An 18131-nucleotide genomic window follows, 5' to 3' on the forward strand; every position below is an offset into this window, starting at 1 on the left:
AGGGACCTGCCACTCCTCCCGTGCTAATGGAACTCAGGGCGGGCTCATGAAAATGAAAGGTTATGTTGAAACCCCACCCATGTAAGCGGCCCGTTCTCGGTACCTGGACGGTCTGCCATGTGCTGAGACTTCCTGGGAAGGTGTGGGATATGGTCCCTGACTAGGAGCTAAAGATTGAATGTGTTAATAATGATAACGATGGTGTTCTCTACATAACACCCCTCTGGGAGAGATAGCATCCTTCAGTTCCTCTCTCCTTCCCTCCCTCCCTCCCTTTCCATATGGGTCCTTCACTGCCTACCACCTACACTGGAGTGAAGCTCTCCTTACCGAGGCTTTTGGTCTATTTTCCCTCCTCAGCTCTTTCTTGCTTAACCTCTATGTTTTACCCTCTTATGTGAGAAGGAAATAGAAAGGAGCTAAGGTATCTCTGTCTTTCAAGTGGAAAGGAAGTGGGATCCATTTTCTCTCTTCCCTGTGGAGGAGGAGATACAGGAGGCATTTGTGGCTATGATGATAACTTGGGGGCCCAGGTTCAAAATGGGGAAAACGCTATTCCAAGGCAGTTCTAGCTGCAGCTCTTGCTCTGAGTCTTCCGCTACCCGGGAAGCCTCTGCCCGACAGTTTGTGAACAGAATTCCTAGCCCTCATCCCCTCTGACACTCTACTCCTCCACTTCCTTCTGCACGGGGTGCCACAGGCCTCCGTTCAATCAGGTACTGGCAGACACAGGGCGCCCGACTAAGAGATTCAGACACAACCCTTTCTTCCTATCGGGGTTCCCCAGATCGACGCCTCCAGGTCCACCTCTTCCCAGAATACCCGCTCAGTGGCTGTGGGCTGGAGGTGGCAGCTGGCACTTTTATTTAGTTTTTTGGGGAGCTCAGGATGACAAGAGCCTTGCCGGAAAGTCGCCACGGAGGTTACTAGTGTCCTGTCCCCTGACTGAAGCTCGCGTGGTGGCATATGTTTCTCATGGGGACACAGACTGACCCTCGGCCTCGGGTCTGGCCGAGTCTTTATAGGCTGCCCTGAGCTGTCCCTTCCTGTGGGAGTCGGGGCCATGTGCTGACCAAGCAGTCAATCAATAAATCTAGGCCCCTCTGCCTAGGGCCTCCAAGAGTGAGCTGGGATCCGTCCCCCTACTTGGTATCATTTTCCACAACAATGACAAGGATGGCAGATCAGCTTCCTTCAGCCAGGCGTCTGGTAATGTTTCCTTGAGTTCCATGCTTTTTGTCGCCTCCCCAAAAACTAAGCCTCCTTTTAGGACCTCTGCTCTTGTATCCAGATACTCTGCTCCCCCAGTACTAAATGAGATTCTGGGCCTATCATTTAATCAATCAGTAAATCAATCAAGGCAATCAGTCACTCCGCAGTCAATCAATGGCGTTTATTGTACAACTAAGGAATGCAAAGCAAACCATCTATCAATCTGATAGCATTTTGAAAAATGTTTTTAATGGTGTTTGCTAAACAGTTACTATGTGATAGGCGCTATACTAAGTGCTGGAGTACATACAAGCTAATCAACCCCACGTAGGATTCACAGTTTTAATCCCCATTTTAAAGATGAGGTAACTGAGACGTAGAGAAATTAAGTGATTTACCCAAGGTCACACAGTCTACAAATGTCAGAGCTGGGACTAAAGCCCAAATCGTCTGATTCCCAGTCCCTGTACTGTCCACTAGGCCATGCTTTCAATCCGTCCATCAATTATAGAATCTATAGACAGCCTCCTAAATGTTAGGCACTGTATGGAGTGCTTGGGAGAAGACAAGTAGAGAAGGACATACGGATCCTGCCATCCTGATGTTTTCAATAGAATGTGAGAGACTGATAGGGATGATTTCCAGAGAGTGGAACCCACTATAAGAACAAGGATCGGATAAGGAGCAGAACAAATGGGGCAGATTGGAATATCAGCCCAAATCATATTAAATCACTAAAATTACAATTTAACATTTTCATTTATGTAAATGCTGAGGATGGATGTTAGAAGGTGGGAAAGAGAGGGGGAGTGTGGGAGGGTGGAGATTTTGGGGGGGAGTGGGAGGTGAGAGTGAGAGGATGGGGTTGAGAGGTGCTGAACCTTTGGTTTGCTCACTCCGTGAGAACCAGTAACCTCATTGCTACAGGAGCAAGGACTAACAATAGTAATAATAATGGTACTTGTTAAGTGTTTATTATGTGCCTTGCACTGCTCTAAGCCCTGGGGTAGATAAAAGTTAATCAGGTTGGACACAGTAATTTAGCTCAGACACGGAGGAATATTTTCAGAAAAACGCACTGCATCTGGGGTTGGTTATTGGTTTCGACAACGACCCGTTGAGTCAGCCTAGGAATGTTTTTATTATGCAGAAGAAAAGGCTAAACTCTTCACTGAATGTACCAGGGAGGAGGCTGAGGTAGCAGGGGGACCTGGCTAGGGAAGGGATTTCCAGGACGGTGGGTGTGGGGGTGCACAGATGGACAGAGAACTGCCAGGTCGTGGTTGTCAAGAAGCAGATGAAGCCTTAGGCTAATGTACAGGCACCGAGACTCTGTGATCGACTTTTTGCGACTCCTGCAGATTTTCCTGTGGCGTTGTCTTGCAGGTGAGCCCTCTTTTCCTGGAGGAAAACCCAATCCAGTGCACCAGGGCCCTGAATACCTGCTCGATCTTCTCGTTCCGCAGGGTATAAATGAAGGGGTTCAGCATGAGGGCCACAGACGTGGTGAGCACCGCCACCCCCTTTGTTAATTCCACTCTGTCCTTGGCGGACGGTTTGATGTACATGAAGATGCAACTGCCATATGTCATGGAGACCACGATCATATGGGAGGAGCAGGTGGAAAAGGCCTTTCTTCTCTGCTGAGCAGAGGGCAGCCTCAGGATGGTGCGGACGATAGCCGCGTAGGACGCGGTCATTAGCACCAGGGTAACTAGGAGCGTCCCCAAGGACAACAGGAAAGCCATCAGCTCCAGGAAGCCCGTGTCTGTGCATGAAAGTCCCAACATTGGGGAGGAATCGTAGAAAAAATGATTGAGGATGTTGGAGTCGCAGAAGCCTAGTCGGGTGGCCATCACAACCAGTGGGAACACGATCAGATAACTGGAAAGCAAAGAGCAGAGGACCAGCAGGGATCATATGCCCCGGTTCATGACTGTGGTGTAGTGCAGGGGCAGGGAGATGGCAACATAGCGGTCGTAGGACATGGCAGCCAGGAGGAAGAACTCCGTCACCACCAGGAAGATGGTGAAGAACAGCTGAGTGAAGCAGTTGGAAAAGGAAAAGGTTCTGTGACGATGGTGAACAGTAATCTGGGAATGCCGGCGGATGTAAAGGCGCTCTCCAGCAAGGAGAAACTGCGCAGGAAGAAGTACATAGGGGTGCGAAGGCGGGAGTCCACAGGGTTAGAGTGAAGATGTTCAGGTTTCCGGCGATGTTCACTGCATAAGTGAGAAAGAGGACGCGGAAGATCAGAGCCTGCAGTTGGGGGTCATCTGTGAGCCCCATGAGGATGAACTCTGTCACCACCTTGCCATTTCCCATGGTTGGGTGGTGGAGTCAGCAAAATCTGCAGAAGCAATGGGAGAGATGGGGGAGCTGAGGGCAGGTACAGGGACAGCCTAAGACGGGGAGAAGATCCCTTAGACCAACCAACAAGCGATTCCCCTTCCCCTGGACGGTCAGTGGTTCAGGCTCCGGTTGCCACACGACCCAACCATGCATACTGTGCTAAGCGCTTAGTACAGTGCTCCGCACACAGCAAGCGCTCAATAAATACGATTGAATAAATACTGTGGTCAGCGGGGGTTTGCAAGGAAACTGTCCCCAGGTCCACTCCAGCCGATCCACCGGAGACTCTTGTCCGTTTTACGTCTCTCTTCTAGGTCGGTTCTCCACCCCTGGTCCATTCCCTGTCCACAGTACAAGTGATCCCACTGTCCCCTGAAAGCTACCCGTTCTTCCGGCAGCCTAGTTCTCTCTGGCTCCCACCTCTCAGTTCATTTCTCAATCTTTCGACTGCCTGCTTCTGCCCTTCTGTCTACGTCTGCCAGGCTCTCTTAATCACTTTCAGCGGCCATGATTTATACAGCCTGGAGCGGGGGAGGGGGGCTTTAGGAAATGGGGCCAAAGATGTGAACCACTACCTTCCATTACCTCTCTCCTCCTTCCTCCTCCTCCTTCTCTTTTTCCTTCTTTTCTTTTCTCATTTACCTCCTCCTCTTCTTTCTCATTTTCCTCCTCTCATTACACTTTCTCCTCTGCCTCCACTTCCCTTTTCTTCCTCCTTCTCTTCCTCCTCTTTCTTCTCCTCTAACTTCTTGTTCTCCTCTTTCCCCTTGACTTCTTCCTCCCATTCTACCTGTTCTTCCTCTTCTTCCCTTCTTCTTAATTCTTTATTCCCTCTTCCTCCTCCTCCTGCTCCTCCTGGTCATACACCTTCTCCACTTCACTGTTGTCCTTTTCTATTGAGCAGCAGTTATACACGGTTCAGGAATTATCCTGTGCAATGGATGAATCAGTTACAACATTAACAAAGCACTCCCTATATGCTAAGAACCTTCTGAGGTACTGAGGTAGATTCGAATGGTCAGATAGGACCAATTTCTGTCCCTCAGGAGGCTCACAGTCTATCTTATCTTTATTTTATAAGGGACAAAGCTGAGGTTCAGAGTGGTGAAGTGTTTGCCCAGAGTCCCTCTGTAGGCCAGAGGGAGAATTTTGACTAGAATCCAGGCCTCCTGACTCCCAGGCCCGTGCTGTTTTCACTAGGTTGCTCTGCCTCCTGCCGAAGAGTAAAGACAGCCCCATCACAGGCAAGATGTGATGACTGACCTGACTGGAAAACGTCTCTAACGGGGAACCCGGGATCTCCAAGGTGGGGTAAGATCTTCATCCTGTTCCATGTGGAATGAAATCGTCGCAGGAGACGCCCCCTATGCCTGTTCGGGGAGATGCCCATGGCTTCTGCTCACTCGCTTTACTCAGGCTGCAATGGTCTGCCCTGGGCCAGAAGATATGAAGAGGACTTGTTAATTTCAGGATCACAGCTTGGGGCTAGGTTCTGGGAGACCTGGGTTTTCATTCCAACTCTGCCCCTGGCCTGCTGCATGACATTGGAGAAGCACTTTCACTTCTCCGGGCCTCTGTTTTCTCCTCTGTAAAATGGGGATAGGATTGGGAGGCCCGTCTGGGTCCGGAACTGTGTCCGATAGCATAACCATGCATCTATCCAAGCGCTCAGTAAGCAGTAAGTGCTTACTAAATGCCATAACAACAACAATGACAACAGTCCCTGAAATAAAAATATGATGACGATAAAAATAATAATGTTAATTCATGTCCATTGTCATCCCGACTAATGGATAAAGTGCATGTGTGGGTCCCAGAGACAGGAGGGCACAAGAGGCAGAGCCCATGTGCTCCACATACACTTTCGGGGAGAGGATGATGAAGGGGAAAGAACAGGGAGGAGAACAGGGACCGACTCACTTTCCCGAGGATCAGGTTCCTGATGGCACCCCTCAGAAGGTGAACCCAGAAGACCGCACTCGGTCCCGCTCAAAGCCCGTTGCTGCACCAGAGGAGGAGAGGGTCTTGACCAGAGAACATTGTCTAACTTCTTCAAATCCGGGTCTCCTCCCTACAGTCGGCCCCCTCCTTCTGGGTCCTCAACAAAAAGACCCTCTCTTGAGGGCTCCGCCCCATGCCATCCGAAGGTCAACATCCCTCCCTTTGTCCTCACCAAACTTTCGAGAGCAGATCCGATCCAGAACCAAAAGAGACAGACCCTACCCAAGGTGACCTTCCCACACTGCAGACCCTCGGGGAACGCGAAAGGCTCTCAGAGATCACAGAGAGGAGGTCCCCTCCCTCCTCCAGCAATGGAACAAGAAGCAGAAAAGCGGCAAAGCATTGCACTAAGCACTGGGAAAATTACCCACGGGAGAATTAGACACGGTCTCTGGAAGGGTCCCCATCTAAGCATAAATGGGCAGAGGGCTGGCAAAGGAAACATAATGGAAACGACAAATAAGACAAAAACAACAGGGGACGATAGCCAGAGGAGATGTTTCACATTCTCAGGGCCCAGATTCGATCAGCCACAGCCACTGACCCCAGGTCTCCTTGCGGGTAGGTGGGTGACTCTTAAGACCAAAGTGTCAGGAGCCAGGATGGTTTTATCGACTCCGTTCGCGACGAGCTCCGTGTACCGGTGCCAGGAGTCAGGAGCAGTAATAAGCTTACACCATTCCCCACGGTGGCAGCCAGTGGAGATCGGAGCCCTGGAGAACGGGGCCGGGGAGAAACTCGGAGGACAGGGCCAGGAGCTCAGCGCCCATAGGTGAAGCTGGGATTTCAGGGACGCAGCCTGCAGAACCTGGATGAGTTCTTCCTTGGAGAGGGTCAGTTGCGCCGATCTTGGCCTGGGGGAGGGGAGAGGCTCATCCACTAGCCCTGTGCTGCCCCACCCTAAAACAGGACCTTCTGGCTGGGCCCCGCTTTCTGGCTTCAGCCTTTTATTTCTGAATTGTACTTTCCAGGTGTTTAGTACAGTGCTCCCTACACAGTAAGCGCTCAATAAAGGTGATTGAAGGAATGAATTTGCACCTGGATTCCAGCTATTAATATCAGCACTGGTCTCACCCAGAAACCACCTATGGGGATTCACAGCCACCAGTTCTTTCTGAAACCCTTCCCAGGAGGAAAGCACACAAACCCAATCCAACAGTAGCATTAACTGTATGCAGACTTCCGTGCTAAACGCTGAAAAAATAAAAACAAAACAAACAAAAAAAACATAATAGAAATAGGATTCAAGGAGTTTACAATCTAGCCAGAAAACAGACCCAAAATGCATTGTGAATGAAATAGGAAGGTATATTTATGGGAAAGTAAGGGCTTAAATAGAAGATCTCATACTGTAGTAGTACTGGTAGCTATGAGCCTCTCCAGAGAAATGTGAACTGTACTATTCCTTACCCAATCAATCAGCCAATCGGTGGTATTTACCGAGAAGTGCTAAATTATTGAGATACTACAATAGAATGAACAAACACATCCCCTCTCCTCAAGAATATTGCCGTCTAATGAGGAAGGAAAGTATGAGAAAAATGAGAAGTAGTATGTCCTAAAGGAAACAGCACAGGCCTGGAAGTCCCAGGACCCAGGTTCTAATCCCTGCTCTGCCACTTCTCTGCTATGTAACCGTGTGTCACTTAACTTTTCTCTGCCTCACTTTCCTTAGCTGTTCATTGGGGATTCACTACCTGTTCTACCTGGTCGCTGAGTTCGGAACTGGGACTGCAACCGACGTGATGGTCTTGTACTTAGCCTAGTGCTTAGTACAGTGTTTGGCACCCAGAAAGCAATGATCAAATGAAACAACAATAACAATAATAACAATAATAATAAGCAATAATAATGATTTACCACTAGAATGGCGAGATTAAATAATAGAATGCACAGTTAAATAAAGATGAATGAACAGTGCTGAAGATGGGTTTAAATAAGGTCATCTATGCTAGAATTGGCTCAATTTAAGATGAAGGAAGATTAACTGGGAGAGCGTAAATTGAAATGCTATGGGTTGTTGGACTTCAATGAGTGCTGAGGTGGTAGTTGGAAGGGTAAGACCTAAGTAAAAAAAAATAAGTTGGGAGGAACTACTGGAGGAAGAGGGATTTCAGAAGGGTTTTTTAAGTCAGAGAATTGTGATCTGGCAAGTATTAAATGTGAGGGAGCTCAAGGCAGGAGAAAGGGCGTGGAGCCAGGGGAAGGAGAAACAACACCACACATCACATTGCACCTGTAGTACTCCATAGGCTTCGGCACCGACTTGCAGAAGAAACCTCGGAACGTCTCTATCACGTGGAGGGAAAAGACAACATTCCCCTCTAAATGGTCGAGGGCAAAAGGGCTAAGGTAGCAGGGAGACCTGGTCAGGGGAGGGATTTCCAGGAGGGAGGGTGTGGGGGTACACAGAGGGCTGGAGAATATCCAGGTCCTGTTTGTCGGGCAGCAGATGAAGCATTAGGTAAACGTAGAGGCGCCGAGTCTCTGTCGTTGACATTTTGCGACTCCTGCAGATTTTCCTGTCGTATTTTATCGGAGATGAGCCCTCACTTCCTGGAGGAAAGCCCAATCCTGTACACCAGGGCCCTGAAGGCCTGCTTGACCTCTCGTTCCGCAGGGTAAAGGGATTCAGCATGGAGGGAACGGAAATGTTGAGCACCGCCACCCCGTTGGTCAGTTCCACTCGGAGTCGAGTGTCATCCTCGACTCCGCTCTTTCCTTCACCCCTCACATCCAAGCCGTCACCAAAACCTGCCGGTCTCAGCCCCGCAACATTGCCAAGATCCGCCCTTTCCTCTCCATCCAAACCGCTACCCTGCTCGTTCAAACTCTCATCCTATTCCGTCTGGACTACTGCATCAGCCTCCTCTCCGATCTCCCGTCCTCTTGTCTCTCCCCACTTCAATCCATACTTCACGCCGTTGCCCGGATTGTCTTTGTCCAGAACTCTCTGGGCATGTTACTCCCCTCCTCAAATATCTCCAGTGGCTACCAATCAACCTAAGCATCAGGCTCTCCATCACCTCGCCCCCTCCTACCTCACCTCCCTTCTCTCCTTCTACAGCCCAGCCCGCACCCTCCGCTCCTCAGCCGCTAATCTCCTCACCGTGCCTCGTTCTCGCCTGTCCCGCCATCGACCCCCGGCCCACGTCATCCCCCTGGCCTGGAATGCCCTCCCTCCGCACATCCACCAAGCTAGCTCTCTTCTCCCCTTCAAGGCCCTACTGAGAGCTCACCTCCTCCAGGAGGCCTTCCCAGACTGAGCCCCCTCCTTCCTCTCCCCCTCCTTCCCCTCTGCCTTACCTCCTTCCATTCCCCACAGCACCTGTATATATGTATATATGTTTGTTCGCATTTATTACTCTATTTATTTATTCTACTTGTACATATCTATTCTATTTATTTTATTTCGTTAATATGTTTTGTTTTGTTCTCTGCCTCCCCCTTCTAGACTGTGAGCCCACTGTTGGGTAGGGACCGTTTCTATATGTTGCCAACTTGCACTTCCCAAGCGCTTAGTACAGTGCTCTGCATACAGTAAGCGCTCAATAAATACGATTGATTGATTGATTCCACCCTGTCCTTGGTGGATAGTTTGATGTCCATGAAGATGCAACTGCCGTATGTGATGGAGCCGACGTCCATGTGGGAGAGCAGGTGGAAAAGGCCTTTCTCCTCTACTGAGCAGAGGGCAATTTCAGGATGGTGTGGATGATAGCCGTGTAGGATGTGGTCATTAGTGCCAGGGTGACCAGGTGTGTCCCGAAGGACTGAAGGAAAACCATCAGCTCCAGGAAGCGTGTGTCTGTGCATGAGAGCCCCATAACTGGGGAAGAATCGCAGCTGAAGTGGTTGAGGATGTTGAAGTCGCAGACGTCTAGCCAGGGGACCATCACAACCGGTGAAAATACGATCTGATAACTGGCGAGAAATGAACAGAGGACGAGAAGGGTGCAGACTATCCGGCTCATGACTGTCGTGTCGTGCAGGGGCCGTCAGAGTGCGACGTAGCGGTCGCGGGACATGGTGGCCAGGAGGAAGCACTCTGTCATCCCCAGGAAGAAGATGAAGAACAGTTGAATGAAGCAGCTGGAAAAGGAAATGGTTCTTTCTCCGGTGACGATGGTGACCAGGAACCTGAGAATGAAGGCAGATGTGAAGGCAAACTCCAGCAAGGAGAAACTGCGCAGGAAGAAGTACATGGGGGTGCGGAGGCGGGAGTCCGGGTGGGTGAATTTGACGATTGTCAGGTTCCCGATGACATTTAATGCGTAGGTGAGGAAGAGGATGGGGAAGATCAGACCCTGCAGATGGGGGTCATCTGTGAGCCCCTGGCCCCTCGAGAATGAACTCTGTCAGCCCCATGCCATTTCCCATGGTTGAATGGTGGCGTCAGACGAAACTTCAGGAGCAACGGGAGAGAATGGGGAGCCGAGGGCAGGCGCAGGAACAGCCTAAGACGGAGAGAAGAGCTCGTGGACCAACCAACGAGCGATTCCCCCTCCCCTGGACGGTCCGTGGTTCAGGCTCCTGCTGCTGCACAACAAAACTATATATGTTTTGGTCAGAGGGGGCATGTAAACGTTCCCCCGATTCTGTTCCAGGAGATCCATCGGTCTTTCTTAGTTGCTCGTTCTTTGCCCACGGTAAGGGTGAGCCTACCCTCCCCTGAAAGCTCCTGGTTCTTCTGGCAACGAGGATCTCTCTGGTTCCCACCTCTTTGTTTATTCTTCGTTCTTTCGACTGTCTGCTCCTTCTCTTCTGTCTGCTCCTGCCTGGTTGAGGTACTCATATACAGTAGCCCTGATCCATGCATCCTAGAGGGCCCTCTAGGACGCGGGGCCATAGATGTGGTCCACTACCTGCCATTACCTCCCTCCAGCCTCCCCTTTCTCCACCTCCTCCTTCTTCTCCTCCCAAATCTACATCTCCAGCCCGTATCCCTCACCCTCTCTGCAGTCTCATATTTCAGCCTGCCGTCAAGACATCTCTTCTTGGATGTCCCACCATCACCTCAAACATGTCTAATACAGGATTCCTTATCTTCCCACACAAATCCTGTTCTTCCTCCGACTTTCCCATCACTGTAGATGACACCACCATTCTTCCTGTCTCACAAGCCCATAACCTTGGCGTTAGCCTTGACTCATCACTTTCACTACATCCACACATTCAATCCATCACTAAATCGTTTTGGTTCAACCTTCATAACATCGCTAAAATCCGCCCTTTTCTCTCCATCCAAACTGCTGCCACATTAGTCCAAGCACTTATCCTATCTCGCCTTGATTACTGTATCAGCCTCCTTACTGACCTCCCTGCTTCGTCTTCCCACTCCGGTCCATGCTTCACTCTGCCACCCAGTTCATTGTTCTACAAAAATGCCCAGTCCGTGTTTATCCACTCCTCAAGAACCACGAACAGGTGCCCATCCACCTCTGCATCAAACAGAATATCCTGACCATCGGTTTTAAAGCACTCAATCATCCTGCCCTCTCCTACCTCCTCTCATTACCCTCCTTCTACAACCCAACCCTCGGCCTTGGCTCCTCTAATGCTGTCCTTCTCACTGTACCTCCTCACTGTCAATCTCTCACTCATATCCTGCCTCTAGCCTATAGTGCCCTCCCTCTTCAGATGACAGGCAAACTTTCTCACCACTTTTAAAGCCTTACTGAAGGCACATCTCCTCTAACAGGCCCTCCATTCCCCTTCTCCCACTCCATTCTGCATCGCCCTGACTTACTCCCTTTATTCATCCTCCATCCCAGTCCCACAGCATTTATGTACATATCTGTAATTTCATTTACTTATTTATATTGTCTGTTTCCTCCTCTATAGTGTAAGCTCAATGTGGGCAGAGAATGTGTCTTACTTTGTTATATTGTACTTTCCCAACTCTTAGTATGGTGATCTACACACAGTAATTTCTCAATAAATACGATTGACTGCCTGGCTGACTCTTCCTCCTCTCATTATATATTTTCCTCTTTTACCTCCTCTTCCTCATTCTTCTCCTTCTGCAGCTCCTCTTCTTCTTTCTTCTCCTTTGACTTCTCGTTATTCTCTTCCCCCTCACCTTCTTTTTATTCCTCCCTTCTTCTGTATTCCGTATCCCCCTTCCTCTTCTCCTTCCTTCTCCTGCTCCTGGTCATACTCTTCCTTCTCCAATTCTCTGGTGCTCTTTTCTAGGTGTTGATATCCGATCCATTAATTATTCTGGGTAAGTGCTGAATCAATTACAGCACTAACAAAGCGAGCCCTAAGGGCTAGGCTCCACCCGAAGTACTGAATTAGATTCAGAATTGTCATATCAGACCCAATTTCTATCCCTCGGGGGGCTCACAGTCTATCTTATCCCCAATATATAGAGGAGAAAGCTGAGGGTCAGAGTGATGAAGTGTTCACTCAGGGGTAGCCAATAATCCAGAGGAAGAGTTGGGACTAGAAGCCAGGCGGGACTCCCAATCCCGTGCCCCTTTCACTAAGTTGTTCTGTCTCCTTCCTAAGAGTGAAGACAATCCATCAAAGGCAAGAATTGATGGCTGACCGCATTGGTCAACTCCGCTAACAGGGGACCCGATGTCTCCTGGGGAAGGGGAAGGTCTTTGTCCTGTTCCATGTGAAATAAGAAAACCAGGAGACCCCCACCCACAACCCCTGTTTGAGGGGATGCCAGTGGCTCACTTTCACTTGCCTTACCCAGGCCAATGGACTCCTGTACTGGACTGAAAAACATGAAGGAGGTTGGGTAACTTAGGAGTCAGAACATAGGACTGGCTTCTTATTCTAGATCTGCCCATTTATTGCTGTAAGACCTTGGAGAAATCACTTCACCTCTCTTGTCCTCTGTTTTCTCCTCTGTAAAATGTAGATGAGTTTTGAGTCCAGTGTGGGACAGGGACTGTATCTGATATGAGAGCCATTCATCTACCCAGGCGCTCAGTAATTGCCATAACACCAACACTAACAACTACAACTAGTGCAACAACAATGATGAAAATGATTGCAATAAATGATATCGACAATTCATGCCCTGTGTCGTCCCTCATAATAAGAAAAATACCTGTGAGGGTTTCAGGGCAGAAAAAAATCACACGGGTCACCTCACATGAGCTCCACATACGCTTTGGAGATGAAGAGGATGAAATCAGGATGAGCAGAGATAAGAGCAGGGACAGACTCACTTTCACACGATCAGGTTCCTGATGGTGACCCTCAGAAGCTGAAGGCTGTGCTCTGTCCCCCTTGAAGCAGGAGCGCTGGTGCTACATCAGAGGGGAGGGGAGGGACCAGGGAGCACTATCCAACCTCGCCACATCCAGACTTTCTCCCTCTGACCCCTCCCGGTTCGTCACTGTGGCTCGTCGTTAAGTAGACCCTCTCTTGTGGGGTCCGCACCTGGCCAGATGAAGGTCAGCTCCCCTCTCTTTGTTCCCACGACACTTCCGAGACCAGACCCGATCCAGAACACAGAGTGACAGGGCCGACCCCAGATGACCTTCCCACGCTCCGGGCCTTCGAGGAGTGAGAAAGACTCTTAGAGATCACAGAGAGGAGATACCCTCCCCGCTCCAGCACCGGAACAAGGAGCTGTAATAGCGCCCAGCACTGCACTGAACATTGGAAAAATTACCCAAGGGAGAATTAAACACCGTCCCTGGAAGTCTCCCTATCAAAGCATAATTTAGCAGAGGGCTGACGATGGAAACATAAAGTCAATGACAAATAAGACAAGAGCAACAGGAGACGGTGGCCAGAGGAGATGTGTCAGGCTCCTTGTGCCCCGGATTCCAATAGCCACAGCCATAGACCCGGTTATCCGTGTGGGGAGGTGGGTGACTCTGAAGGCTGTCATGGCAGAAGCCAGCCAGGCTTTTATCCACTCTGTTTGTGATCAGCTCCCAGGACTGGGGCCAGGAGTCACAGCCAGGCCGCGGGGAGCAGCGCTCAGGAGTACTATGAGTCTACACCGTTATGGTGGAGGTCAGTGGAGACTGGGACCCTTAAAGAATGGGGTACGGAGGACCTAGGAGGGACGGGTCTGGGGCTCGGCACTCAGAGATGGAGCAGGGACTGCAGGAACCCAGCCTGGAGACCTTGGCAGCCACACCAGGAAGGGGCAGCCACTCCATCTTTAGCTTTGGAGAGGGGAAAGGCTCATCCATCAGCCTGTTTCTGCCCCACCCTAGATCAGGGCCTTCTGGCTGAGCCCTGCTGTCTGACTCCATCAACACGGGTCCTCCCTAGGGACTGCCCTCGGAGATTCACAGCCACCAATTTTTTCCTATACCCTTCCAGGAGGAAACCACACAATCCCAATCCATCAATAACATATACAGTGTCCAGATCTCTGTGCTAAAGGCTGAGAAAATAAAAATAAAAAAATAGAGGTAGAAGACATGGTCCCTCGCCTCAAGGAGTTTACAATCTAACAGGGAGAGAGGCACAAAATTAATTGCGGATAACATAGGAAGATATATTTATGGAAAAGTAAGGGCTTAAATAGACGATCACATACTGTAGTAGTATTAGTCATGAGGGCCCCTTGGGAGAAGTGAGCTGTACTATTCCTTACAAAATCAACCGGTCAGTGGTATTTACCTAGTGGTTATTATGAAGTGCTAAATACCTAAGAGAATACAATAAATAGACATGTCCCCTTTCCTCAAGAATATTTCCATCTAATGAGGAAGGAAGGTATGAGAAGAAGAAGCAATGTCGCCTAGTTTAAAGAGCACAGGCCTGGAGGTCACAAAAACCAGGTTTTAATCCTTGCTTTGCTACTTGTCTGTTGTATAACCTTGGGCAAGTCGTTTAACTGCTCTCTGCAAGCAGCATGGCTCAGTGGAAAGAGCACGGGCTTTGGAGTCAGATGTCATGGGTTCAAATTCCAGCTCCACCAATTGTCAGCTGTGTGACTTTGGGCAAGTCGCTTAACTTCTCTGTGCCTCAGTTACCTCATCTTAAAATGGGGAGTAGGACTGTGAGTCTCCGAGGGACAACCTGATCACCTTGTAACCTTCCCAGGGCTTAGAACAGTGCTTTGCACATAGTAAGTGCTTAATAAATGCCAACATTATTATTATTATCATTATTTTCCTTAGCTATTCAATGGGGATTTGATACCTGTTCTACCTCCAATTTAGACTGTGACTTTAGTGTAGAACAGGAACTGTGTTTGATTTGATGGTCTTGTACCTATTTCAGTACCTAGCACAGTGTCTGGCACCCAGTAAGCGATTAGCAAATACAACAATAATAATGATAAAAACGAATGTAATAATAGAGTGGTCAGTTTAAATAATTGAATGTACACTTGAATAAAGATGAATACGCAAGTGCTGAAGATAGGTTTGAATAAAGTCATATGTGCTAGAGTAGGCTCATCTTAAAATACTGTGAGAGTAGTTAGAAAGGGAGGGAGAAAGACTAAATTGATATGATATGATATGATCAAGGCAGGAGGAAGGGCAGGGAGCCGGGTTCGGTGATGGGAGAGTTGAGAATGAGGCACAGCTATTAGGTTAGTTTGGAAGGCACGAAGAGTGAAAACTAGGGTGTACTGGGAGGAGAATGTATAAGAAAAAGAGCAAGAATGCTGAGAGATAGTCTTGAAATTCATGGTCAGGTGTTTTTGCTTGATGTGGACAGGAATGGACAACTGTCGGAAGGATTTTAGCAGTGGGGAGACCTGGAATTCCCTCATTTCCCATGTCAGACAAACCACAGCTCTCCCCACGATGAACGTCCTCCTAAAATCTCATCTACAAGCTTTATCCAATTAATTTCTCGACTCCAAGTAGCCATATCATTCCTTCAGCCAATTCTAGCACATATGGACGTATTTATTCCCTCCTTAGTACTCATGTGTATATGTTGGATTGCATATATATAAATTCGATTAACATCCTCCTTGTCTCACAAACCTGTAACTTTGGTGTTATCCTCGACACAGCTCCTTCATTCAGTTCAAGGTGCAATGTACTGAATTAACCACTTGGAAACTTCAGTGGACATGCTAGATCCAATTAATTTCTTCCCTGATCTCTCATTACACCAACTGTAACTTTATTATTCCCAAGTCACCTAAGCATCTCTTTATACATACTCAAATCATTATTCTCTATTACCTGTTTCTACCTGTAATCAATTGTAGTGCCTTTCTTTCCTGCTAGGTTACAAACTTCTTGAGGGCAGGGACTGTTTTTCCGAATTCTGCTGTCCTCTCCCAAGAGCTCAGCAGAGTGTTCTGCATCCAGTTGGTGCTGAATCAAACTATTGATAGATTGACTGGTCGAGACATGTTCCTTGCCAACTAAGAGCTCCCACCTGACCAAGGAAGAGAGACTGGAAAACTAATGGAGCAGCTATAGGAAGGGTAGACTGGTGGGACGGTTGGAATGAAGGGAGATGCAGAGATAAGATGGATAAGGTTGCTCAGGTAGAACTCTAGGAAATGGGAACTTTGTCCCCATTTTACGGTTTAGAAATGAGGTTGGAGTTTGGCGCCTGCTATTCTAGTTTTTCTAGACAGTGCTTGATCAAGATATTAAGATATTAATATCTGATATTAAGATCGATCAGGATTGAGGTGATTCAAATAAAAGCTTACAATGCTTGATGTTTTATTGCAGAATATTCGGGGTCACCTATCCTCTTGGATTTGCACCCTTCAAGCATGTAGTAATCACACACTTTCAGCATCATAGCACTAATGTACATATCAGTAATTTATTTCTTTATATTAATGTTGTTATATTAGAGAAGCAGCGTGACTTACTGGAAAGAGCATGGGCTTGGGAGTCAGAGGGCGTGGATTCTAATCCAGACGTCGCCACTTGTTGCTGTGTGACCTTTGGCAAGCTGCTTAACTTCACTGTGCCTCAATTACCTAATCTGTAAAATGGGGATTAAGACTGTAATTGTAGATGAGCCCTCACTTCCCGGGAGAAAACCCAATCCCGTGCACCAGGGCCATGAAGGCCTGCTTGACCTGCTCGTTCGGCAGGGTGTAGATGAAGGTGTTCAGCATGGGGGGAATGGAAGTGTTGAGCACCGCCAACCCCTTGGTCAGTTCCACCATGTACCTGGCGCATGGTTTGATGAACATCAAGATGCAACTGCCATATGTGATGGATACCACGACCATGTGGGAGGAGTAGGTGGAAAAGTCCTTTCTCCTATGCTGAGCACAGCGCTCTTTCAGGATAGCACGGACGATGGCTGTATAGGACGCAGTAACCAGAGCCAGGGTTATCAGGAGCCTCTCCAAGGCCAACGGGAAAGCCATCAGCTCCAAGAACCGTGTGTTCGAGCAGGAGAACTGTAGCATGGGAGAAGAATCACAGATGAAATGGTTGATGTTATTGGAGGAGCAGAAATCATGATGGAGGAGAACGATGACTGGCGGAAAGACGACCTGGAACCCAGCCAGACAGGAGCAGAGAACCGGCAGGGCTCAGAGGCCTCTGCTCGTGACGGACGTGTACTGCTGGAGACGGCAGTTGGCGATGTAGCAGTCGTAGGACATGGCGGCCAGGAGGAAGAACTTCGTCACCCCCAGGATGATGATGAACAGCTGAGTGAAGTAGTTGGAAAAGGAAATGGTTCTGTGTCCAGTGACGATGGTGACCAGGAATCTGAGAATGCAGACAGACGTGAAGGCGATCTGCAGCAAGGAGAAACTGCCCAGGAAGAAGTACATGGGGGTGCGGAAGCCTGGGCCCAGCAAGGTGAGTGTGACGGTGGTCAGATTCCCTGTGCCGCTTCATGCATAGGTGAGGAAGAGGAAGAAGAAGAGCAGGGCCTGAAAATGGGAGTCATCGGTGAGCCCCACGAGGATGAACTCTGTCACCCCGGTGACATTTTCCATAGTTGCTTTTTCTTGTTGACTGGACCTGTTGATGCGGCAGAAGGGAGAGAGGAAGCGAGGGCTGGCACAGAAGCATCCTGTGACCCAGGTGGAAAGGCCAGAAGCGGTGAATCCCTGCTCTCTCCCTTAATAATAATAATAATGGCATTGGTTAAGTGCTTACTATGTGTAATGCACTGTTCTAATAGCTGAGGGAGGATACAAGGTGATCAGGTTGTCCCACGTGGGGCTCACAGTCTTAATCCCCATTTTACAGATGAGGGAACTGAGGCACAGAGAAGTGAAGTGCCTTGCCCAAGGTCACACAACAGACATGTGGTGGAGCAGTGATTCGAACCCAGGACATCTGACTCCAAAGCCCGTGCTGTTACACTGAGCTACGCTGCTTTCCTTCCTTCATTCAGTCGTTCATTCATTCAATCGTATTTTTTGAGGGCTTAGTGTGTACAGAGCACTATACTAAGCGCTTGGGAGAGTACAATATAACAATAACAAACACATTCCCTGCCCTTAATGAGGTTACTGTCATTCGCCAACACTAGCTGCAATGTACAAGTGCTGTGTCTCCCCCGTTCTAGATTGTGAGCTCGTTGTTGCGTAGGGGCTGTCGCCATTTGTTGCCGAATTATAGTTTACAAGCGTTCAGTACAGTGCTCTGCACACAGGAAGCGCTCAATAAATACGATTG

At 48.8% G+C, this 18131-nt stretch overlaps 1 protein-coding gene across 1 annotated transcript; it reads right to left on the minus strand.

Moving 5' to 3' along the window:
- Window positions 1–16507: 16507 nt before the first annotated feature.
- LOC119927172 (olfactory receptor 6C75-like) lies at window positions 16508–17275 on the minus strand. The gene is made up of 2 exons (XM_038745705.1): window positions 17051–17275; window positions 16508–16990 (listed from the first exon to the last, which is right to left on the minus strand). Exons 1-2 carry the CDS (start codon window positions 17273–17275, stop codon window positions 16508–16510), a joined length of 708 nt encoding a protein of 235 aa, XP_038601633.1.
- Between the last annotated feature and the right edge of the window lie 856 nt (window positions 17276–18131).

This window comes from Tachyglossus aculeatus, chromosome 4 (genome assembly GCF_015852505.1).
Source record: "Tachyglossus aculeatus isolate mTacAcu1 chromosome 4, mTacAcu1.pri, whole genome shotgun sequence".
Lineage (NCBI taxonomy): Eukaryota > Metazoa > Chordata > Mammalia > Monotremata > Tachyglossidae > Tachyglossus > Tachyglossus aculeatus.

Coding starts and splice junctions, on each gene's coding strand:
- LOC119927172 (XM_038745705.1), bottom strand. CDS start 17,275: ATGTACTTCTTCCTGGGCAGTTTCTCCTTGCTGCAGATCGCCTTCACG. Junction 16,991..17,050: donor GTCTCCAGCAGTACACGTCC/GTCACGAGCAGA, acceptor GCTGGGTTCCAG/GTCGTCTTTCCGCCAGTCAT.